Here is a 26,574-nt window from a genome sequence, read left to right as displayed (position 1 = left end):
TAACGGACCTCAGTGTTTGGTGCCATAGGTGTGAGGTGTGATGACACAGTTTGTTTAACATTGCCGTGATCAGAGGAGATATCATCTTTGAAGCCTGGACTGGAAATGGTTTGACTACATTTGACTAAAATAAACAAAAACACATCCCGCTGGCCGTGTGCCTTGTGTGTGTGTGTGTGTTCTCAACAAAAGCTCGACTCTGAACTCCACAATATAATCAAAATGTATATCATTGCATCAAATGAGGCATTAATGCGGAACATCAATACTTGGTCCTTTGTGGCGTTGTGCTCCGTGTGCGGAATATTGAAATAAATATCAGTGTCAAAATCCTAATCACACTTACTATAAATAAATAGCCTTTGTTTTGATTAAATGTATTAATTTGGCATTTGTTTCTGACTCACTGCTTTCCTCATTATGCATGAAAGTGTCATCATAAATATTTGTGTGTCTCTATTTGTCATTTCGAGAAGGAATTAATAAGCGGCATAAACCACAAGGAAATCTACACACTCACTGAAACACGCACAACTATTGCACACTTTATTTTTGGTACACATAGACACACATTTTATTATTAATAGTAGTACTATTATACACATATGGATTGTCTTTCCTCTAACTACCTTTGTTACTCATTACTACCAAATAAAATAAGAAGAAGAGTTGTCTTGCTCAAGGACACATAGACGAGCAGGGCCAGGAATTAAACCCACAACCTTCCAGCTGAAAGACAACTCGCCCCTACCACTGAGCTACCATACTTTACTGTACTACCGTACAGTAAATGTCATATTCTTTAAGACTCTTACTCAAGTAATATTATAAAGAGTGACTTCAACTTTTACCAAAGTCGGTTGTGTGTTTGATTCCCAGCTCTGCTACTCTCTGTGTGTCCTTGGGCAAGACCTTTAACCCCACATTGCTCCTGATGGCTGTGAATGGATATGAAAGATGTGTGTTAGAAAATGCACTGTGCTGTAGGGCTTTTATTTGATAGTAATGAAGAGTAATGGAGATAGTTAGGGGGACGTGTATTGGAGTAAAAGTACAGAATGTATTCATGAAATGTAGTGGAGTATAAGGACAAGTTGCTAGAAACATAAATAACAAAGTAAATTAATGGAAAGATATGTGAATTTTATACTTAAGTACAGTAACAAAGTATTTGTACTTTGTGTCATACTCTTAGATCTGACATGAGTGGAATTTTGCCTTACATACATGTTTACCCCACTGGTTAAAAAAAACAAAAAAAAAAACATTAAATCCTGCCTTTAAACTGTTTTTTCATCAGTGGGAATGTGCGTAATCGGCGTTCAGTCTCGGGCACAAATGACTCCGCAATGCGTGCAGAATTGAATCAGCTCTGGCTCTGATTGGCATCAGCAGGAACATAAGACCCGGGTGAACACGCTAATTACTCCTTTGTCTGCTCTATTTTTTGCCAGATGTGCATTCATCTTCTGGCCACTGATGTTTGTAGCTGTCCTTCAAAAATCTGGACAGTGCTCAATGTCGTATCAATAATCACCTCAACATTATCACTATAGTGTTATGACTCATTTTGTTGCCTGCACACATGTGACATCACAATTCATGCATGATGACAAAAGCTAACACCACAGGGCAGAACAACCACTGGCAATGTGGGGGATGTTGTTAATTGTATTTTTTCCATGTTTAAAAATCCTGGTTATACCTGCTAATTTTAGTGTGAAAGTGACAGCATGCATGGATTGTTGCCCTCTCCTCTCCTCTATCTAATTATTCTGTTTACCTTGATATTTGATGTGATTCTACTGTCAGGGCATGAAAATACACCATCTGCACCAGAGATGAAACAGTTGATAAAATGATGAAAGTTTAAAGAGTGGATAGAGCTAATGACTTTTTAAAAAAATATATATATACAGTATATATTTTATTACTAAACATTATCACATGCTTTAGGGGAAAAGCATCAAAGACGACATGAAAGTCTATCTCGAAATAACTAGGCAAAATCTGTTTTGATGTTTCTGTGTGTGCGGGGGCGAGCAGAAGAGAATTCATAGCCCGACATGTTTTTTTTTTGCATGCAAATAAATTCATGCCTCGCTGAAATAATGTGCACCCATTTGTTACTTTAAACTCCTGCGTCTGCATCCAACGACTTTATTGAAACATCTCAAAGCAAAGGCAGCCTATTTGCCGCACAGTGCGACAGGCGTCCCTCACACGCCATTACACTGGGCCTGTTTATAGCTGAGCTGATGTGCTCTTGAGCGTGGTGAATTGCGCGTGCGGCAGGATTAATCGCCGCACGTTCATAAAATGGTATTCTTCAAATTAGATGGGATAGAAATGAAATGAGCAAATTAGCAGTGCAGAACGGAATAAAATATCTCCCAAAAAAAGAGACGTGTCAGAGCATGTGTGGAGCAATAATAATCAGTCATGAGACAGATTTTATCACCTGGTAATTTAAAACATTTGTAAGCCTGATGAAAAAAAGAAAAAAAAGAAGGAATGTTTGAACAAAGTGAAACAAATTAGGTGTTTCTACAATATTACACCCGATGTGTAGATGGAAGGCAACTATAAAACGTATTAGTGATTGCACATGGGAGCATGGTTAGCCCATGGCAGCGTGATCCTCTTGTGTAATTTGTTTTTGGAGCATAGGTTCAGGGCCATTTGAGCCATTTACAGACTCAGACAGCGTTACATTCCGCACATATTCCTGATGAAAACTACAATTTGAACCCACTCTCACGGTTTATGTGCTACCGTTCCTAGTTATTATCGTAGTGGGCCCTGAACACAATGAAATGGGACAAGGCTAAAGTAAAATGGAGTGTAAAAGGATGGGTTGAATGGTGCAGAGCAAAGACAAGCAGAGAGAGAGAGAGCTGCCTTCAGAAATGTAATTGAACACAGGAGAGCAGAATGAAACACATAAGAAGACCCCACTATCCATAGGTTTGCTGCTGTTGTTGATGTTTTATTTTGATGCTTTGGACTGTGGGTATTTATACGTCCCGGTTCATTGGAGCCGACTATGGTATAGAGCTGAGTGAAGAGTGACTAATGGCTGCAGGCTTGAATCTCATTGTCAGGGAATGAAGCATATTGTTCTTGATGGGTTCACTTAAGGCACTTTACTGTCTGTTGTCTGTCTGTTTGGGGTAGTGACACAAGCAAACACACAACAATACACCAGTGGCGGCCCGTCCATAGAGGGCGCTAGGGCGCCGCCCCACCAGTCTCACATGAAGAAGATAGGAATGCTCTAAAAATGATTTAGAAAAACATGGAAAAATGTAAGTAAACGAGCTACACGTTATACAGTTCTTGACGTGTGTGTAATCTGCATTCCAGTGTAGTTTAAAAACGTTACGGTCATGTGACGTATTTCCTGTTCCTTTTAAGGCGCACACATCTTTACCATAGACTCTCTCGCTATAGTGACGCATGTACGCAGGCACGCCCTCGCAATGCAAAAGATATAAAATTTTTGGGCACACACTTTAGCGCCCAAAGACCACCCACAGCTGAGTGGACTGGCCCATATAACCGGATATACTGTAAACCTCTTACTCCAGTAACTACGGGGACATGTGCAGCTACACATCTGTCAGTGTGGACACACGTTTTGTCCACAGCAGGCGAGACACGTGGTGACTGAGTCCATCGTGTCTTTAAAAACGTATGTGAACCTGGTTTAACAATAACAATATTGTTTGAATTGACATCATACTGCCACAGCAAGAGGCAACACTCTGAACAGAGCATCATGTGTGATCTCTAATCGATTGAGTCAGCTGTTTTCCTCTTTTGATTCATGTGGTGCTTTTCTTTTTCTCTCTTTTCATTAAAATACGCCCCCCTAACATTTTTTATCACCAGCCGCCACTGCCATAAACGCACAAACACACACACATAGTTCAAATAGAGTGACCACTTGTTATGTTTTGCAGGCAATGTTTGAAACAAAGAGGACAAATTATATACGCAAATGTCCTACATGTCTATACCTCCCCCCCAAATAAGGACGGACAATATGATCCAAATCAGGCTTTTCTTCAAATGCCTGCAGCTCCACTAATGGGGTGTAGCATTTCTCCTGCTCTGATGTGTGAAAATCTATCCTTGTTGGCAATTTAAATGATGCGATGGACAGGAAAGTTGGAAGAGTACACCTGTTCTGAAGATCCCATATTCATCTACACCACCTGGCTCAGGCCACCTGGAGGTAATGACTCACACTGTTTACGCTGTGTGGGTGTATACGTGTACAGAGGATTGTTTCGCCTGTGTTCTAATTCTGAATTTGCTGAATAAAACTTAAAGACGGAGAGTATATTCTGTGCTTGCAGCCTCTCTCGCTCTCTCTCTCTCTCTCTCTCTCTCTCTCTCTCTCTCTCTCTCTCTCTCTCTCTCTCTCTCTCTCTCTCTCTCTCTCTCCCTCTCTCTCTCCCACCGGTCCTTAGTGGCTCCATCGTGTTACAAATCATTCACATCAGAACTTATATAAGAAGTCCAGTAAAGGCCATGAAGGCTATATTTTGTTGTCCAAGACGCTTGCTTGTTTTTGTATCCAATGTATTATTATATGTGTAGCTATATAGGAATAAAAAGAGGGACAGAACCTATCAGGGAATCATTTGGTGTTTTTAATCGATCACCTTGATCACCAGTTTAATGTCAGCTTCCTCTTTATGTGCTACTTTCGTTTGCTACTATTTTAATTATATTTTGTTTTGTATCACATTAATTCCCTTTCCTGAAATAAAAAATAAATAACTAAATACATTTAAGTATCCTCAAGCTGATTAAAGACAAAAAAAGCTTTTCAAAAAAGGCTCCAGTTTGTCTGCCTTGTTGTCCCCACCTCTGTTCATACCTGTGAAATGATGTTTGGCAGCGTATGCGAGGCGCTATCACAACAGCCAGAGTGACAGTGAGGTATAATCAGATGAGGAATCCAGATAACCTCGTCAACACTATCCTCCCTCTCTGACACAGCTACCAGAGCCCCGGGCTGGAGAGACTAACTTAACTGTGCTCAGTCGCATCCTGAGCTAAAGTCGGATGTATTTCGGAGCCTTTTGAGCAGGGCGGGCTGTCAACTGACCGAGTTAAGCGTTGGGGGAAATATTGGAAACGAATGAACACGAGTAAAAGTTAAAGTGAGAAAAACAAAACAGAGAAAAAAGTTTAAAGTTAATTAAATGATGTCTGTAACCTTGTGTCTATTCAAATGCATGGTTGCACATCTTTGAGTGTGGTTCTGCCGCTGATGTCTTCCAGTTAAAAATTAGTTTTAGTTTTTTTTCCTCTCTAAAGTCTAAATCTAAAGTGCCTTGACACCATGAGTGTTGTGATTTGGCACTGTGCAGAGGGAGATTGATTTGATGCATGGCACATTTTCAAAAGAAATGTGATAAAATAAGAAAATACTCTCGATAATGGATGTGTATTTTCATCCACTGAGTGTAAGTGAATACTGTGAGTTAAGCACAGTATTAAAAGTAATGGATCACAATAAGGATAATACGGTGCAACTTGATGACATAAAGTACCCGTGTATGCTAATATATTGTTGCATTTCATTCATGCGTCCGTCTGTTATTGCAGTGTTTATCTTTTGTGAATGACGCTGTCCGCTGACTTTTTAAAGGTGCCGCTTTCAGACCACAAAATGGTAAATGACATTTACCCCAAATACCAATTAGTGTTAGAGTGAGAGCGTTCCAGTGACAATGAGAGAAACCATGTGGAGAATGCACTTATTTCGCCATTAGATCTCATATCGTCTCAGTATCTATAATTGAATCACTGAAGCACCGTTGGCTTCTGGTTGGTGAGGAGGCCCCCAAACGTGTCAAGTGAGGAAAACATAGCACTTGTCCTCATGACATCAGGAATATTGATGAAGCGCGTGTATGAGCCGAACACTGCACCTGCTCCACAGTGAGCACCTGCACTATGTCATTACTGTATGTACTTATTCATATTTGAGTGAGTGTCTGTCTTTGTGTGTCCCTGGTTGTGTTTGAGTTTAAGTACCATCCCTAATGCTAATCTCCCTTCACTCGAGCCAAGGTACTTGGTTGACACAAAGGCACGTTTGGAATGAAATAAAGCTTTTTACCAGCAGGTTGCAGTGAGTGCTCTGTCCCATTTTCTTCCCTACAGACCGTCACAGCCTTTGATGACAGCCTGCTTGCTAAAACACAAATCTGTGCATGTGTGTAGATGCTTATATTGAATCAGAATATATGTGGGGTGCATTTTCTTCAGCTGCAAAGTACTGTGGTAGCTCATGTGTAGTTGGCAGTAATCCATTTTAATTGGAGACAGGACTAGGCTTTGGTCAGTCCAAAGACACACACAATTTATGTAATTATATGTGTATAATAGGACAAATCAAGACAATAGAAGTTAATATACTTTTATACCAAACTCTATTCATCAAATAGCCTAAAAGAAGTAGAATCCAAATATCCTTCTGTGTTTTGAGTTGTGGGCTCAGCTGCAAACCCAAAAACTGATGACAAAATGCTCCAAGATTACAAATTCTGATAATAATCCAGATTTTCATTTTTAACTTTAACAGGGTCCTTCATGGGTCATGACCTACCTCACTAGAAAAAAACCCATGGAATCTTTATATACACTGGCAACCAGCCCTAACACCATTTAGTATATTTAAGATCTATGTTATAGTATAAGGGCCTTTAGCCAAGAATTGAGACATGCAGTTTTCAGCGTTAGTGTTTATGTCACTATGACATTTTGAATTTGCTCTAAATAAACTGCAATTCCTATGGGAACCTTCCAGAGCCTGCAAAATGGAAACTGGAATGAAACATGTAAGGTTATGACCACAAACGCAATACTGTTAGTAGGTAGAATTAATTTAGTTTCCTTTTCTTGGCTTGAACTAAAAAGATACAGAATACTGGCAGAGTTATTCTTTAATCATTGTTTCTCCTCTGCTAATGTGTAGTCACGTTCCTCGTGTAGCATTTGTTGACCTTCAGGCAGTGTACAATAAATGCACTTGGATTCTGCTGTGATGGAAACAGCATATGTTTCTTTGTGTGTCAGTGTGACACGAGTACACAAACCCCAGCAGAGTCGGTAATTGTGTGATCCTTTTTTTTTTTTTTTTTCACTTCACATGTCCTCACATGCAGGCCGCGGTGCGAGTGTAGTAGGAGTGATTACACCAGGCTAAGTGAGAAAAAAAGCACTGAAGGTATTAATGCTATATTGCTATATATTAGATAATTACATAGAGTGGAAAATGGACATGGCAGACGCGGAGAAGAGATGGTGCAGGTTGTGTTGGAGAAAAGAGACAGACATGATACAGGAGACGAGAGAGGAAGGGATAAAGGAGAGAGGTGGGAGATGAGGCAGAGGGAGGGGATGGAAGAAAGAGGATTTATTGAGGCTGCAGGGAAGAGCAGTGTGATAGCTCTCTGATGGATTAGTGGAATGCATAAGAAGTGGATTGAAGAGGGGAGGGAGTGAGATAGGAGAAAAAAAGTGACATTTGTGCATCTCCTTGGGGCAACCCTAAACACTGGTGTCATTAATGTAATTTAGAGGAGAGCACTCGCTGAGCAGAGTCCTTTATTTAAATGCCACCTGTGGGTGCTGGAGAGGCAGAAGTCGTGCAAGTGAGCCAGACTGACGGCCACTGGGTGACAAGTCAGATAGCATCAGTGGGATGTTTGAGTTGGAGATAGTGGGAAATTTAGAATGAGGAAATTGCTGTAGCCTGTGGGCAGATCAGAGAAGGGAAGAATAAAAGAAAGTGGTCTTGTATTTACCGAGTACTGCCTCCATGTCACCTCAGCTCTGTGGCTGCACAATGTATCACAAAAGAATCAAAAATCGCAGTACGGCCAAGTACAACGTCCAAATCAAAAGACTCAATGAATACAACATGTGTGATAAACGACATTATGATTAAATTCTCATAATTCTTTTTTAAATTATTTTGTGAAAATAACAGTTCTAAATCATATGTTAATCTCAACATGTGTCAAAATAACTGCCAATATACAGTATATAGTCTTTTTTTTTACCATATCATGCAGCTCTTCTGAGCTCTGCTTACTGCAGACCAAGTTAATAATATCAACAGTGAGTGAGTGAGTGTGTGTGAGAATCAATTTCTGTAATTCACACACATTTTTTTCTTTCAGCTGCTTGTGAAGGAGCTTTGTCTCGCAGCAGCAACAATGGAAAAAGAACAAACAAAAAACCTCTTTGTGTGTTTCAAACTAAAATAAATATTTCATACTTCAAATCCAGCAGACTTAGGCACAGTTGATATTCTCTCACAATATTGTTTAGCTCCAGTAGTCCTGTCTTATGTGTGTCGGCCAACGCGGTCCAGCTTCTTTGTCCGTCTCTATCTGCTCAGCTCGAAGAGAAACAAAGACTCCAATTAGTCAGGCAATTAGACTCCACTTCTGTGTCCTCTATTCATCCTCCAAATCACATGATAATAGCTATTCTCCATCTTCCATCTTTCATTTGCCCTTCACTTGGGCTACTTTATCCTCTCCTCTCCTCTGGTATGCAATCATGCCTCAGTGATATGTACTGTTATCTGTTTTTTTCCTGCAAGATACAGAAGGTATGGCACTGTATAATTCCCTTTCTGTTTCTGCTGTTCATTTCTTCTTCTATTAATAATTCCCGGCAGACTGTAAACTGAGAGGTGTTATGCTGCCCTCCACAGTCCGAAGCTCTCAACCACAGCTCAAAGTTCTCTACCACAGTTCTTCCCATCCTCCCATCCCCCCAGTCTCATCCCCCATCCTTCCTCCTCCGCCTCCTCCTCCTCTTCTTCTTCTTTTTCCTCTTCTAATAATAATTTCTGGCAGGCTGTACATCGAGCAGTGCAATGTTGCCCTGCCTTCAACACATTTGCTATCGCTCCTACTATCTTCCTTTTCTGCCTGTCTCTTTACCACTTACAGCCAGAGCTTGCCATCCATGTCATCCATCATAGGACGACTGATGTGATGACCCCTGTAACCCCCCCACTTAACTACACCACATACACACACAGGTTTACACAGCTATTTTTCTTAGCACACTGCATTGACTTCCTTTCATTTTGATAGCCTCAACAAAGTGTTATCCCTCACCTTAACCATACCTACACAAACCTAAAGACAATGCAATTCTCAGCCCTAAAATTAACACAAAAAAACCACCTCTTTCTCTTTCCCTCACTCATATTCTACGGAGCTCCAAACATGACATGGGGGGAAAAACCTCTGATTCGTGGCCACGGAATACTAATTAGTTCCCACAAAATAGGTATAATGTCCATCCATCCATCTTCTACCACTTTATCCTCCACACGAAGGTACCGGGGGGCCCTCTGCCAATCTCAGCTGACATATGTGCACATTATATCTATTTCGTGGGAACTAATTAGTATTTTGTGGCCACAAATCAAATTTTTTTTCCTCCATGTCATGTCTGGGGCTCTGCGGTGTTCATCTTTCTCCACAGATTTTAATCGAGGACTTTTGGACACAGCAATCTCAAATTCCCCTCACATCTCTATTGTATTCATCGTATCTGTCTTCTGTGTCTGTATTTGGACAGTTTATGATTCATTTCCAACTTTTATTTCACCAAAGAATATCCATCATCTTGACACCAACCTGAAAACAAAAGCAAGACGTGCATGCAAAGATGTGATTCATTCATTATTTTATTTTTTTTAAAGCAATAAGTACGAGAGCAGACAACTGCAGACTCAGTCTCACGTGACTAAGCACATGTGAATAGGACTTGATTGTCAGCCCTCTTCCTCTGTTTATGAATCTCAGTGTGTCATGATTTGCCTCAGTCTCAAAATACAGTATGTGCACATGCATGCACAGACACATGTGTGCACACATATTTTGTCTCATCTGGCATGAAATAACATTTTTGACGGCGAGAGGAATGAAAGGTCCTCACATGTTGACAGAGGATGTATTTTGTGAGTTTTGAGTGTGTCCCGTCATTGTGTTTTGAACATGTAGTCCTCTATGTCTGTTGTCATCTATCTGCCTGACTCAGACACACACCGTGGTGGCAGACTGCATCCTCTCAGACATTAGATTATCCCCCTGATGGAGTCAGATTATGGTCTGAAACAGACAACCTGATGAACGGCTATAGGAAATGTACTAAAACTCTCTAAAAATCATTAGCCTCTGCGGGACAGAAAGATTCAAGACTCAAGCACTTTATCCTTGTGCAGCTCAACAAAATTGCCTCAAAATCCCCAAAGCATAAAATTGACTATTCATGAACAAAAATAGCACACAACAATTTAAAACCAATTTAAGCACCAAATGTTAAGAAAAATATGCCACAAGTTAATCTTGATGTGAATAATGGCGACAGTGAGATTCAAATTTCTCTTTTTGAAAACCAGTTGTGTCCGAATGTAGTATTTTCATTTCATTAATACTATTATTATATTCATTAAAGTTTTATACGATCAGTGGTGATTGCTCTCAGACAGCATGGGAAGCGGAGCTTCCTCTAAAATATCATCAAATATGTACTGTGTTGTATTTACATCTCAATACAATAACGTTCATTCAGCCCAACAGTGATTGGACAAATGCAGCAAAAACGTCACTTCCACGGAAGCTCAGCTTCTCTTGGAGTGAATGGAGCAGTGGGCGGGCGCAGACACTGGGTCTGCATGATGATTGGAGGAACTGGCTGAAAGGTGGAGCCAGTTTTTGATTGACAGCTTTGCAGAAACATACATGACATAGGAGCCTTTTTTGGCTCAGTCCTGTGTGGATTTGTTGAGTGAAGTCTGTAGACAAATACCTGTGTGTTATTTGCTCAGCAATACAGACCATTTTTGTTTCCTTGTTCTAGTTCGTTTGCAGAATTTATAACTGGTCCTGAAATGAGTTTCCCCAGTTTCAAAGACCAGCAACCACCACTGCATATAATCTAATTATTTCCAGTTTCTTTTGAATAAAATCCTCCCTGATGTGAATGTAAAACAAGCATTTAGATTCTTTCTCGCATGTATGTCTCGGCTCAGAGTTCTGGGTGAGGATTGGCGGTGCGTTTGAAAAGGGCAAGCAGGATGCCAGAAGCTGAAAGTGCCACTTGAGTTCACAGAGTGCCATTTCAGCAGCTGCGTATACAGCGATCTTCCCTAATCATGAGAGAATGACCTTAGCACACTGTCGCCGCTCTCAGGCACCTGCAGTGATTTACTGGTTACAGAACGCTGGACAGCCGGAGGATGTTCCGGTGTTTTTGCTCGGGGCAACATGAGATCGTTCCCCCATCAGACCTTGTCCTTCCCATTCAACTCAGTCAACCACATCCACAAACACACACACACATACACATATGCCCTCAGCGACCACTTTATTAGGTATACCAGTTCATCTTGCTCATTAACACAAGTATCCAATTAGCCAAGAACAAAGACTAAAAGTCATTGCCTTTCCTTCTTTTATCTTTTAGAACAAGCAACTGTCACATGGAGCTCTTTGAACTGCAAAGGACACAACATTGTATAATGTATTTTGCACATGTACAGCATATGCAATATTTTCTTGAACAGGGATTACATCAAGCAATAGTAGTGTTTCTGTTTCTCCTGCTTCGCACAACTTTTATTGTGTCATTTTACCTTTTTTTATTCAAAGACTTCAAAGAAGAAGAGCTTTTATTTGTTTCAAGAGATAAACTGGAGGCAAGAAAGAGCCTCGGTGACAAACACATCAAGTTGCACATTTCCAGGCTGCAGCAAACAAAATTAACATAATGACAATTATGTGAATGGCATTTTTGGATACAGTGCCATTTTATCCTTGAAGCAGTAGGTTGTCTATGCATGGAACAGACTGCCTGTGCACATAGATGTGTATCGTACATGTGCGCACACAACACACAAGTTTTGTTCCCCTGCCACACACAGTGCACGGCGTATTAGACTCTGGTTGTATGTGTGTGTTCTGAGAGTTAATGACGTGTGGAGCAGTGCTCGGGTGTCTCACATTTAGCAGCAGATGCCGCCCCTATTATCCAAGATGTGTTTTTAATAAGAACAAAGCAATGTCGCGCGGCATGCCTGTTTTTCATCAACTGTAAATCAGAATTTTACTATCTGAGCAGTAGTTCCTGTGAAATACTGGAGCTTGTAAAGGTTTAAAATGATGATTTATGTGGAGCATTGATTTCCGTCTTCCCTGACTCAGAGGGAGTGTTTTATTTAGGACTAGGGGCTGATAATATCCTGGCTCATTGCTGTCTTCTTTGCCATCTTGCCTGTAGCACTGAGTGTCGTATTTTAGACCGATTAACCTGTTTGCGTCCAGTTGATGTGTTATTTCTATGTTAGCCCTTTTCTTTTTTTTTCTTTTGCCCAAATTCACTGTAGACTCATAAAACCCCAAACATATTTTGGTTGTCACAAAATTGCACACAGTTGTATTTCTCCTACTTCTCCACATCGCTTTAAGTGGAGGGCACTGGGAAATGATCCTAATATAGAAGCATATATATGGCCTCTTGTGGAAAGATTGTGTTTTTTTTCTTCAGTGTACAATCATTCTTTTTGTTTGTTTCCCCTCAGCCTGATATCATCCAGACGATACTACTTTGAGATCCTCCACAAACAGGATGACAAGGGCTCAGATCATGTGGAGGTTGGGGTAAGTGGATGCATCAAAACAAGGGAGTCTGTCTTCCTCTTTTCAACTTTCCCTGTTTCTTTGAGTCTGTTTCTGTTCCCAGTTTGTATGTGTACCCTGTTTTTAACAATATACAGCAGTGACAGGTGAGAAATGAAAGGAAGATGATTCATATTTGGGATGGGTCATGAATATTTGATTATACACAGTTGATTGCTCAGTGTAATGAAATAATGAAATGAATGGGTTTTTGTATCAGTGATTACATTGATTAAAAAAATATATTTTTCTGACTAATTTGTGATGTACCACAAGGTGACAGGAGCAGCAAATATGTGGTTCCTGGACTCCATGTGTGTTTGCAAAAGTATGACATTTACTAGGGTCCTTGAATGCATCTTGGTAGCTGCTCCTCTTCAAAGCTCAACACACTGTTAACCCTGCATTACACAGACTAGCTTTCATGTGCTAGAGTTTGGTGTTCATTTTATTAGTTGCCCTCTTGTGTCTGACATAGAAAGGTAATTTAAAGTATGTCACATAGGTTTGACTGAAGCAATGGCATTTTTCTTCTCCTCATAAAAATGCTGTCTCATAATTTGGAGAAATGGTACAAATGTTTGTCAGATATCCCCCTGTGTCTGTTGAAATGCTCATCCCTCCTTTGTATTCCATTTTTTTTTAATAGACGGGTTTTTTCTTTGGAAACATCAAGTCATTTAAAATCTCTCTTTTTCCTCTATTCTCTTCACATTACACTGCCTGTAATTACGCCATCTCCTACAGCCCTTCTCATTCCTCTCCCTGCCATTGTTCTACACTTCTTTTTCAACTTTCTGTTTCCTCTCCCAAACACGTCTTTGTGCCAGTTTCTCTCCCAGCACTGATGTTCTGCACCTCAGGCAAAAGCTAGGGCTTAATTTTGAGATAAAGTTTGAAGTGAGATCCCAAACGCCTCATGTGGCCCTTTGTTTTTGAGTAGGAGGGTAAATGACAAAAAAAAAAGCTCACTAATATGTGTAGGGAATGAAGCTGAAACAAGCCCCAAGTTATTGTCATCATGGTGACCATCATCGTCAGCAGCAGCGCTGCTGGAATTGCTCTCTTCTTTCATAGAGGTGTGGTGCCATTTGTGCACCCTTAGCGGCCGTTTACTTTCATTGTCTTGTGAGCGCAAGAGAGATGCTCGTCATGTGACGCAATGTTCAGCCGTTGCACACAGATGAAATAATGATCTTAACTTTTTGGAATGCAGCGAGCATCTTTTGATACTCAAACCAAAGAATTAGGTCAGACTAGTCTTTGTCGGCTGAGCTTTGAACCTCTATAATCTAGATTTGTGGTTCTCATACCAAGCAACACCTGAGAGTATTGAGCTCTCAGGTGTTGCATCATTATCACCAACGTTAAAATACAGTGGTGTAAATAGGCCGAGCAAAGTCAGCTTCAGTCTTTTCACAGGAGGCAGATTTGTTCCCGATAAGATAATTTGCACTCTCGTCCTCCTCCTCTTCTTCACATAATACTTCACACACTGGTATAGTGAAATTAGATTAAGATGGAGTGAGAGACTCTAATTATCATTATTTGATTTATTATAATTTTTTCGTTATTTGTTTCATTTTTTTACACAATCACTACCACTGGTGATATTCGTACCACAATTTGAGAACCAAGTATCTAGATGAAGCTTCTTAATAAGGAGGTGAAGTAGAGGAAAAGTGCCACTGGTAATCCGTCTTCATTTTCAACGTTGTATTCATAATTCACAATTACCTGTAGGAGTGAACACTGAGTAATGACGCAGGGTTTTGTTAGCATGCCACAGAGGGCTGTGTTCAAAGCGTCTGATGTGCAGTACTCACAGTGATGATGTATATATGGTTGCCTAGTAATGCCATGCCTTTTTTTTTTGCAGTTGTGACAGGCAGGCAGAGCCATCTTCATTAGCATTTAGTCATTTCTCTCTGCTGCTGGAATAAACGACTCACGCACTTGCGTAGTTAGCATGAGAAATTGTCCGCTCTCCTGCAGTTTCCACACTGGGTTAATTCATTCACTGACGTTGCTGCAACTTCAGTCATCTCAGCTGCTCCCATGTTTTGGTTGCTTAGTAACGGCAGTCCCAACAGAAGCACAACGCCACAAGCAACGTGGTTGAAAAAAATAACACTTCATTGCCTTCATCACGGGTTTTTCAAAAGTTTTAGACACTGCCCCTAAAACTCAGTGCTTTCTTACTTCTGTCTCATTCGATCTTTGCTACCTCCACCTTACCGGTACTTCTAGTTCTTACTAGTTTCTTCCTTTTATTTTATTTTCTCCCCACAAGCCATTCATCACTTTACTACTCCAGAGTCATTCTCCAACCTTGCTGACACAGTCTGTTCTGTGTTTCTCTAGTCCCTAGCCCTAATCTTTGGTTTATTTACTGCTCAGTCCAGATTGATTGCTTCTGGATGCCAGTTTTAAGAGCGAGTTTAACAGGAGGCAGGAGCACCATACTGAACTCAATCGCTCCGTGGTGCCAGGAGGCTCACACGTGCCCTTGGTGAAGAAATTAGACAGAGGTGAAAGACTCTCTGTGATTGTATGGCTGAGAAAGGCAGGCGTTATAACCACATTTAATATCGTTCAATTGGCACAATCAGGTGGAAAGTAACCATGCCAATGTTTCCTCTGAAGTTTCACACAGGCAGTGTGAAATGTCCCATTAGTGGCTGCTCCCTGAGAGAACTATACAGGTGCTGTGTTGTTGGATGTGTGTGCATATGAATATTCTGATGATGATGTGCAAGTGTGACTAATAAATTAAAGTCTGTGACAGCCCTCATCCCAGACATGAACAAACACACTTTACTTTTTATTTGGAGAGACTCTGGACAGGACAAACACACCGAGTTGGTGACACAAGTGCAATAAAAGCTGTGATGCACCGTCACTGTGTTTCCGTCCTGTTGGTGTATTGTTGTGCTTGTGCAGTCATGACTCCTGCACCTTGTGACCTGTTTGCTAACAGCTGTCTTTGTACAGCAGTTACAACACAAAGGCATTTGCATTCATGCTGAACAGGTAGTGTACAGCAGGTTTGCCTTTTAATGTTTTTGATAAAGCAGCTGTAAAGTGGCTTTCATACAGTATGTCATGCCTTCACAGGCCGATCCCCAAGCCGATAATTTGAATAAATCCCCCAAATATTGAATTTTGAACTAAAGATCTATTTAGAATGTAGAAATAGAACATTATTAAATGGACGATTAATCCTTAATGATGTTCCAGAGAGCAGGGAGGGATTTCTTTTAGGTTTTGGACCTCTCATTTTTGAAGAATAACATAATCAATATCTTTCTCCGGGTTCTCCGGCTTCCTCCAAAAACATGCAATATGGGGATTAGGTAGATTGGGCTGTCTAAATTGACCATAGGTGTGAATGTGAGGTGGTTGTATGTCTCTAAATGTGACCCTGTGATGGACTCACGAATGTCAGAGCCAGCTCCAACCCTCATGTGGAAGCTAAAGCGGTAATAATCAATATCATCCTTTCTTAACTTGGAAATTAAATGGAACAGCCATGATGATTTTAAAATATGTTATGTAAGGTGAGAAAGCAGCATTCATTTACTGCTGGGATTTAAGTCACCACTGGTATATGATAAAAAACATTTCCTCCCACACAGATACAGTATTATTGAACCTTCCATCTTTAATGGATGGTTACTCGTGTTCGATGGAACTTTTGACTTTTTGATCATCATGAGGCAACTGCTAAAAATAGAACATGACACATTAATTCAAAAACACAAAAGTCTCTTGCACTTGCAAGTAAGACGTATGGCCCTCAGACAAGAACAAAGGTCAAATCCACACAGCTTCTATAAATGAAAAGAGGCGAGGGAATAAGGAGGAGGGGAGAATTGGGGCAGAAGTAAGTGGTGCACAAAGTGTTTCTGTTCTCTCTACTCTGCTCTTCTTGTTCAAATCATCACCTTCCCAACAGACTTTGCCAGTCATCAAGAAAACTGCTCATGTGATTATGTAGCAGCAAATCAAATTCGTAAGGAAATCCATCACTGTTTTTCTGTCTCTCCTCTCAGTTTCACCCCCTCAGACAACCACAGACAAGGCCACGAGAGTGGGTTTGCCCTACAAGGAGCAACTTAATGAAGTGTATAAATGTCATGCAGCAAATCAAGTTTCTGCGCGGGAATGTACAGTATGCACTGCCATATACTGTAGGAAGGACCGAGTGTATGATTTAACCGCAGAATACATTTCACACTTTGACAACAAAAGCAGATTTACTTTGACCCACCCACAGCAGGATATGCGCAGGGCTCACATAAATCCCAGAAACCCAGGCACTAATTTATTGAAGAGCAGATAACATGAATTCACTGCTATTTCTCCTGTGTTCTGTGCCAAGCTGTGAGTGCACAGACTGTTTCTTTTGGGGGAACATATTTGTTTAAACTGTAGTGACATAACTGTGAAATACAAATGAACGTGCGTCACACAACAAGCCGTTGCCATATTAATTCACACAATGCAGATTAAGCCCATCAGCTCCACATAACTGTATTTCTGTATTTCTCAGTATAGTGGAGTGATGTTCCCATGCTGCACATGGGAGGTGATGCATTTTATGTCATGCCTGATGAAAGCAAGGTGGAAGCACAACAGATACCCAGTGCTAGTAAAGCAAAACTGTTGCAAACGGTTGAAATATGGCTGAAAACGCCAAAAAGTGACCACGAAATGCTACAGATGTGGATTCTACATGGACAAGTTCCACACATGAACTTTAACAGTGCTTTTTTTTATAAAGAAATTTGAGGGAGTGAACATCATATTGTACCCAAGCATGGTCTAAAAGTTACCATTTTCCACCAAAGTAAAAAAAAAAGAAGACGAAAGAAAGAAAGAAGCCTTGTTTTCAACCCTCTGGCCCCTTTCTTTTCCATTGTGAAAAGGAATTAAGGAGAAAGGCTGCAGGATTGCGGAACATGAACGGCATTCATGACAGGAAGAGACAGTCCGGAATATAGCGTTGCTGCCCTACGGGCGTGGAAACAACTGTGTTTGCATGTACGAAGAGCAGCCCCCATGAATGGGGAGATTGTTGAGTAGGAAAGTTACCAAACCTGCACTCTGACTGAACCATTCCACTACAGTCTGCTTTACACCGTACCTTGGTGTTTTCCCTCCATTAACTTCAAAAGTCGTTTTAGAGTGATGACTGTTTTGAAATGGATTACATTAGATGAAAGAAGATTTAGTGGGCAGCAGTTTCATTAAGTTTCCTAAATGCCATCTGGATCCTTGTCAGTGAAAGACGGGACCTTTCCACCGGCCTAATGAAAAACGTCTCTTGCCAGCCGTGTGACAGCATGATTGAGAGGAGGAGGGAGTGAGAGAAAGAAGTGAAGAAAGTCACTTCTTAATTAGTAAAGGCAAGTTTATGGGTGCAGGATTTAAATGCTGGACTTTAATAGGCCCTTTTTTATCACTCCTGCCAGTCCAAGTCTCCAACTGCTCACCAATTAATGTGCGCGTTCAACCTCGCACACACACGTCCATCTCTCCACTCCCACATTTGAATGGCAACAACTGTGCACACAGAGGCCTCTCAACATCTGTCTTGCGCCTTCCCACCTCAATATAAATCAGTAGTGGTCCCAGCAACCTGGAGCCAGCTGTTAAACTATATTGTGTGTGTCTTTATATGGTGGAAATAAATTAGATTTCGCTCACCGCCTTTTAGGGTTGACTCGTTCAGCAGCTCGCAAACATATGGAGTTTTCTCTCTTTATCTTTTTAAGAGACTTCACCCATATAACCTTTTCTTAGAGAAAGTATTGCTTCATTTCCATTTCCTTTTTTTTTAAGCCTCATCGTACATGAGCATTAACCTCTACCTGGCCGTCAATAACTGGCACGTTCTTTGTCTTCTTACACTCTTGAGGCCGATATAAATACTAGTCAATACTGTGATAACTGTAATGATCGCTGGGTTATCAGCCACGCTGTTCCTGTTATGCGAGGGTGATGAAAAGAGCAAGACGCGCACATAAATCCTCAACATGAATCGCTTCTCATAAATCAAAAGCCATTGTATAAGAATCTGCACATTCTGAGCTCTTGAGGGGTTTAAAGCAATTAGAGGACTGGTGTTTAAATCTCGCTTTCTTTATTTCACGCCAGCGCTTCCTTTTTTCATTATGTAGATTTTATTTGAACGATCACGCAGAGCAACACGGCACGCGACATACCATAACGTTATTTAACATTATGTCATTTTCATCGCATTTATGGAAATGTAGATTCTGGCATTGCAACTTTAGTTGTTTATTAAACAGAAATGAGAAATTACCATGAGATCAACCAGTTATTTCCCTCTCCGTCATCTCCAGAGTTTTCATGTTTTACTCACCAATGTTTCATATAAATATTGCTTAATCTGGTTGATCGTACATACAAAGAACTTGAGTGACAATCTCTCGGGATGTAGATTATGACCCAAATAAGAAATGATAAGATTTTAGTGTTGATCCAGACACAGAAACAGAGCAGCCTGGCAGACGTTTGCACTTTCTGAATGCGTTCTCTGATCAACACTTTCTATTCTCATGTTATTTTCAGACCTGTGATGTCATGCTCACTTAGTCTGACACCACAGACTGTATTTTATCTCTGTTTATTGTCATTTCAGACTCTTGCTGTTGTCTTATTTTACGACTCGCCCTGGTCATAGATCTCATTCATCTGGCTGCAGTGGCGACACGTGGGATTTTAAGAAGCCTAGTGAGAGTGTCATGCTTTCATCTAAACACAACTTGATTTAAATCTAGTGAGAGTGTCAGTTTCCCCTCAGAGCACGTAACACATCAGTACTGACACCCTGTCTCATTATGCACCTGTGACTCATTTGTCTTTGTGAAATGTGTGGTCTATGGGATTTTGACTATAATCTATAATTCAACAAAGAGAATCAAACACTCTGTTTCCATTTAAATGTTGTTCCGTTGTCAGGCGTGATGTGATGTGATGTGATGAGCCGTGATGAGCCGTGCTGTATGTCCTTGTTTTGGTTAGCATTTTCCTTCAGTATAGGTTCTTTTGCTGTTCCCTTGTCAGCTTTCATCGTGTGGGCTATGTTTAGCAATATCAAAAGTGTGGATCAAAGCACCCACACTGGGTTGTGCTCTGTTGGGGAGCTGTGGGTTCAGATTCAGGGGTCTCTCCTTGTCTGTGGGCAGCACCATAGCACCACACTAAAGGCTTTCCATTAGTGGGGATGCTTGAAAAACTCACACTGTCATAGCATCTCTTGTATTCCATTAGCAGATGGAAATATCTGTTGTCGCCTCTTGTCATCACTCATATTTTACGTTATATTCTTGAGAAACAATGAAAGAAAAAGTGATGAACAATGGTTCGGTGTATATATATATATATGTGTATATGTGTATATATGTGTGTATATATATATATATATATATATGTGTGTATATGTGTATATATGTGTGTATATGTGTATATATACAGTAAAAAGTTTAAGGCACCACCAGCTCTATTGTTTTTTCTGTCCGTCAAATTCTGTGATCATTGGAATTTGGAATGAAGTGCTGCGATTTAAAGCTGGTCTTATATATTAGCGAGCTGTCAATGAGTTTAACTCATGCAACATGCGTATGTAATGCTCAAGCATGTCTTGAATAAACCTGGCGTAATAGACGTTTTTTACAGCAGATATTTCTTGAAATGAAATAGTAGGACAAACACAGGATTTAACAGTTACATTAATTAAGGTTCCACTCTAGTATTAACAGAGCTGTGTTATTGTTCAAGTGTAAGGGTAGATCACTGAATTTTTTTTTTTTTTTTAAACAGTACTGTATGTATAGGGGCCACACGGTGGTGTAGTGGTTAGCACTCTCGCCTTGCAGCGAGAAGACCCGGGTTCGAGCCCCGGTTGGAACAAGGGCCTTTCTGCATGGAGTTGTTGGAGTTGTGCATATTCTCCCCGTGTGTGCGTGGGTTCTCTCCGGGTTCTCCGGCTTCCTCCCACAGTCCAAAAACATGCAATGTGGGGATTAGGTAAATTTAATTGACCATAGGAGTGAGTGGGAGAGTGAATGGTTGTTTGTCTCTATCTCTGTGTGGCCCTGCGATGGACTGGCGAACTGTCCAGGGTGTACCCCTGCCTATCGCCCGATGTAGCTGAGATTGGCACAGCACCCCCCGCGACCCTCTGGTGGAGGATAAAGCAGTAGATGATGACTGACTGACTGACTGACTGACTGTATGTATACGTATATATGTATATATATATATATATATATATATATATATATATGTAGTTTAGCCAACCTTGCAGAATATAGGCCTCATTTCTGCCAGCATGTTTGTGTGTTCAATCTTCTCATATCTCTCATATTTATCAAGATGTCTAGTTGTCTTGGTATAGTTATCTAAATTTGAAGCTACATCTTTCAAGATGAGATTTTGGTCCCTAGCTCTGTACATTTGCGATACAAAAACTGTAGATGCATACACCACTTACAATTTATAGGGAAATCAAAATACCCAGTTGTGAGACAAGCAAACGCTCAAAGGTATGTTCTCTCCTGTGCTTGTTAGCTGTCACTTTTTGGTGCATGACTACAGGCCATAATTCATGTCATCCTCAATGAAGTCACTGTTTCTCTGGCCAATTAGTTGTGTGGCGACAGGAACACAATATCAGGTCAGTGAGCACACCTCTCCTCTTCTCCCAGCTTCTTCCCTTGTTCACATTCAAAATGAGTGACGGCCGACGGAATGTGAGGGTTTCTTTAACTGCTTGTAAACCTCTGTGGACTTTATATGAAGCACACAGAGGAGCCACGTTGTGTTTTTGAGGAGAATCATCTCTACGGCTGTAGTCTCCTTCTAGATTGGTTGGTTAGTTTGTGACTCACTCGTCTTCTACTGCTTTTTCCTCCACATGAGGGTCACGGGGGGCACTGCTGCCAATCTCAGTTGACATAGGACAAAAGTCGGAGTGTCTAATCCCAATATTGCATGTACGGAGAACCCGGAGAAAATCCATGTGCACACAGGGAGAACATGCAAACTCAATGCAAAGGCCTTTTTTTCCGACCAGGTCGCAAACCCGGGTCTTCTTGCTGCAAAGACAAGAGAGTCTGGACTTTCGCTTCAGTGGCATTTTATTTGTATCTCACTGATTCATGGGATATATTATCTCAAGGCACTTTACATTGTAAGGTCAAGACCTTACAATTAATACACTGGCCGGCCAAAAAAAACAACTCTTTTTGGCTTAGTGCCCCCTGTACAATCCTGTGGGGCAGTGTTATATCTGGAGTATTATTTTCCCAAAAATGAGGTCAGTTGATTACCTAAATATACTGAATGACCATAATTCCAAGTTGACAATGACACACTTACATAATTTCCACACATGAATTGGCCACCACAGAGTCCAGACCTTAATCCCACTGAGAATATTTGGGATGTGCTGGAGAACACACACTCGGGTCCAGCTCAACATAAATACAAGATCTTCGCAACTTTGTGGGTCAGGCAGTGTTCATTTAAATGTGTTTTTACGTATGTATTTAATTAGCGAGTAATAGCCTCTTCATATTCATAAATAATTAATTTTGGCCAATAAAGCTATACCAGGGGCAGTATAAATAGTGTTAATAGGAGATTCTAAATTGCCCATATGCAGAGAATGTAATTATGATTGGTTGGTAGACTCTGAATGTCATCAACTGGCAACTGTCCAGGTAGGGCGTACCACACTTCTTGTCCAATATCAGCTGGGACTGCGTAGTGGTCACACTAGAGCGATGCGGTCTTCTTCTCGTGTGTTGTGTCGACCCCATTTCGCCTCTTGTCCCGATCAGTAAACTACACTACTCCTGTTTTCACATTCACGTGTAGGTGTAGGGTGTCACCATCCATTCTTGTTAAGGTAGGGGGTAGAGTGAAGTATCAGGGCAAACGGATGCTTTTTAGAAGCAAACACAGGGCTGTGAGACGAAGGAGAAAACCCGCAATACTGTCATGTAACTAATGTTGGTTTGCAAGTTGTGTAGCTACGTTAACCACAACAAAACCTGTTATTTTTTTAATAACTTCATGTCAAATCTCAACCTCTAAGTTTACTGTATTTACCACTCTGCCAGTTTGTACCAAAGGTGTTTGTGGACAAAACGGACATCAACGACAGCTAGACAGCATTGTCCAATGCAAGCTGACGTCTCTCTTCCTCTCTCTGTTCTGTTATTAAGTTTTGAGTACAAACACTATGTGGAAAGAAAAAAACATCAAGTTCAGGAAAGGACAGAGTGATACCTCTCAGTGGACGTGTTTGGTCTCTGTTAATCTCGTTTGACATCAAACCTGGATTGACCCGGAAAAGGTCTGATAGTTGAATTATGTACTTATTACCTCTTATGTGCCTCACTAACAGAACAACTTCATATCCATAGAGCCTCCGGCTCCAGACCAGCCAATTGTAGTAAAGGAAACACAACAACACAACAGCAGTCTGCTTTCTCAGAAGCAATAAACCTCTGATCACCTTGGGATAAAAAAAAAAAATAACTCTTGTCTGATTGAACCACAGACAAATTACCTGTGTGTGTGTCATTTCAGTGGACATCAAACTACACACTATGACCTGGAGTAGGACCTAGTTTTTGGTCACTTGATTGAAAACAATATCAAACTCTCTCGTCACTGTGGTTCATGTATGATGGGAAATTGTGAAGGAAGCCTCTGGCTGACCACTGCCATTTTGCTCTACAATTTGTGCTTTGTTATTTCCCCTTGGCTACTGAATTCTCTCCCTTCCTCTCTTTGTGAGCTATGTGCTTCCTCACCTGTACACACACACACACACACACACACAAAACAACACATACACTACAGACGGATCAATGCCTCCCTTGAAGGAATTAATCAGAGAATCTATGGGTTCAGACAATAAAGAAGAGAAAATCCCACAAGGCTGTAAAAATAGGCCACACAGGTACACGTGCAGTATTTTAAGCGTTTGTGTGTTTGTGTGCGAGTGTGATTTGTGCACTTCACGTTGATGTGACAGCAGCAGAGTGTTGCGCTCCACTGAGGCATGAAAACGAAGGCTCCGGTGTTGACCCTGTCCCTATATACACACACAGGCAGCTGAAACACGACAAACGACTCAAACAACAAAGCGTCATTTCTCCCTTTTAAACAAAGGCACGCTACACTTTCAATTGCATTTTCATTAATGAGGTTTACTTCCCTTTTTCCTTCAGTTTGTGTTGCAGTATAGGGCAGATAATTAGTCATAGCTGGTATTGAACCTAAACTAACATTTTAGAAGAATGCCATAAAGTTAAAGTTTTCAGGATGCAGGATTTTTTGTCACTGTCAGGAATGATCTTTGACACAAAGCGGTGTCTTGGTTGTTAGGTTTTCATGCTTCCTGAAGGGGGTCAGATCTTTAAAACAGAAATATCACAGGACAAGCACGTGTGTCAGAGACAGAATTAATAAGGGCTGAAGTACTTTGAGCTGCTTCAGTTTCAGTTTCTCTTGGTGTGCTATGTTCTGTGGGGACTGTTGTACGGAAAAACCTTCTTTTTTATTAACAGATCTTTCTTGTTGAACACAGCCTGTTTTACTTTTATTTTTTTAAGCTACTGTCGGTTATCCAGTGTTTCTGTCACTGTCCTTACTATAATTATCTTTACTGTTCATTGCGTTTAAGTTAATTACAAAACTCTCATCCATCACTGACACCACAGAAGTCGTGCAAGGACATCGCTGCGTTTAAACCCTTTCTGTGATTGTGTTTTTTAATTGTTGTTTTACTTGGATCCATACACTCACCACGCAGCCAGATTATTGGGGTACAAACCGAATAAAGTGTCAGCAGTGGCACCTGGTGTGATATTGTGCTGCTTTGAGTTTCAATGTGGTTGTAATCTGTGGTCCTTTGTGTTACTGTTGCCTGTTCTGGCCAGCACCAAAAAGGCATTTTTTGCCCAGAGAGTTGCCACTTACTGGGCAATTTGCCTTTTTTGAACCACTCTCAACCATGTGATTTTCAAAATCACTTAAATCTGGACCAAAGTTACAATATTCATCAGCAGATCAGTCACTGTTAGTCGTCCTTAAGACTAAGAGGGAGCTTCGAGGTGTCCGCGCATTTTCAGTCACTGCTCTGACGTGTTTTTCTCTTCGGCTTTTAACTCAGTTTGGGATGTTGGCTTTTACTATATTGTTTTGCTGACTTTGATTCTTTTTAAATGTATTATTTATCATGTCTGTGTACAGCACCTTGTCCAACTGTGTTGTCTTTAACGTGCTTTATAAATAAAGTTGGATTGGATCCCTAAATGCACAGAATCGCTGCCGTTTGACTGGCCGATTAGATATTTGCATTACCAAGCAGTTGAGCAGATGTCCCTAATAAAGCGGCCGGGTTAGTGTGAACTAAACCTTTAAGCTCCAACTGTGGGCTCAACTTTTTGTCCTTCCTTGCATCAGACCGTGACAGTGTTTTGACTTGGCCTTGAGGACAGTCACCCTGAGATAATGACATGATGGTGAAGTATTAGGTGTACCTGCTGAGCTGCTCCCTGCTGCTGCTCAACGTGGTGTGGTGTGGTGTGTCCTTGTTTGTCGTTCCCACACATGAGCGTTTGTGTTGTTGTTGTTGTTGATGTTTTGCTGAAGGTGTCAGCAAGGAGAGGTGCAGCATGTAAGTAATACTTTCATTCAGTGGCTTTGGCATATACTTAATAAGCAATGGTGAATTTTTAGCACAACAAAAATGATAAGAAATTGCACTGCAACAAAGCAAGAGCAATTGCAAGTATTGGTTTAAGACAGACAAGTGTAGGCATTTGTATGAAACCTGAGCTGAGGTGTTTTTATTTGTATTTTCAACCTGAGGGTTGGAAAATGACCTGTCTCCTGTGATTATATGCTGGGTAACCAGAAGTGACATGGTAATTGTGAAATCTATTTAAAAGAATTGTAGCCTGTCTCTCTCTCTCTTTCTCATTCCCTTTTTATTTCTGTCTCCATGCCTCTCTCTGTTTTCGGGTCATTAGATCTCCCGTTTTTACACCTACTCATCACCCTCTCATTCCCAAGGCTCTCTTTTCACCCCATTCATGGTCTGTTTTCTCAGATTTCTTTTTTTTTTTGCACTTGTTTCCACATTTCTCTTTTCCTTCCTCACTCTTTGTGGCCTCACATTACCATGTTTTCTGTCCATGTGCTACACAGTTTTTTAAAATGTATTTTTCCTTTTCCCTCTCTGGTTTAATGTCCTTTACTAAAAACTAAACATCAAATCGACCGTGCGATGTTGCAGGGATCAATATCACAGTGTCAAAGTTTAGCTTGTAAACACTAATGACAATTTCTGCTGTCCACGTGTTGGTATTACTGTTTCAAATCAATCCGTTTTCTTTTTCTCCTGCTCTGCTTTCACACACAGTGGCGTCCATTCCTTCCTGGTTTGAAATATGAGGTGATAGATTCAGCCTACATTTCCCTGTACACAGGTAAGAGTTATTAATTCCCTGCTAAGGCATGATTGCATGGAAAGTTATTCTGCTTATTCTGAGGAGATTTCCTCAGCAATTTAAAAAGATGACTTTTAAGCTTTCTGATGTTTGCGACGAAGATACAGGGGAGACTCTTCAATGATGGAAAAATATAGTTTGTTTGCTTGCCACATTGTAATTATCCCAGTCTGCTATCAATCATTATTTTTATGTCTCTATCAAGATGTGCTCTTCTCTTATCAAACTCAAATTCATAGTCTTGACGTGCAATGTCTTCTCTATCCTACGCCGAAGAC

The 26,574-nt window shown here is 40.7% G+C and overlaps 1 protein-coding gene across 1 annotated transcript in view; it reads left to right on the top strand.

Moving 5' to 3' along the window:
* b4galnt4a (beta-1,4-N-acetyl-galactosaminyl transferase 4a) overlaps positions 1-26,574 on the top strand; it is a 156,831-nt gene that overhangs the window by 118,695 nt on the left and 11,562 nt on the right. The window contains exons 8-9 of the mRNA XM_058645796.1: positions 12,638-12,716; positions 26,209-26,275. Of these exons, the coding sequence (XP_058501779.1) occupies positions 12,638-12,716; positions 26,209-26,275 (146 nt within the window). The remainder of the gene's footprint in view (positions 1-12,637; positions 12,717-26,208; positions 26,276-26,574) is intronic.

This window comes from Solea solea, chromosome 12, assembly GCF_958295425.1.
Source record: "Solea solea chromosome 12, fSolSol10.1, whole genome shotgun sequence".
Lineage (NCBI taxonomy): Eukaryota > Metazoa > Chordata > Actinopteri > Pleuronectiformes > Soleidae > Solea > Solea solea.
Note: the sequence above shows the minus strand (reverse complement) of the source record. Positions and strands in the feature narration are given on the sequence as shown.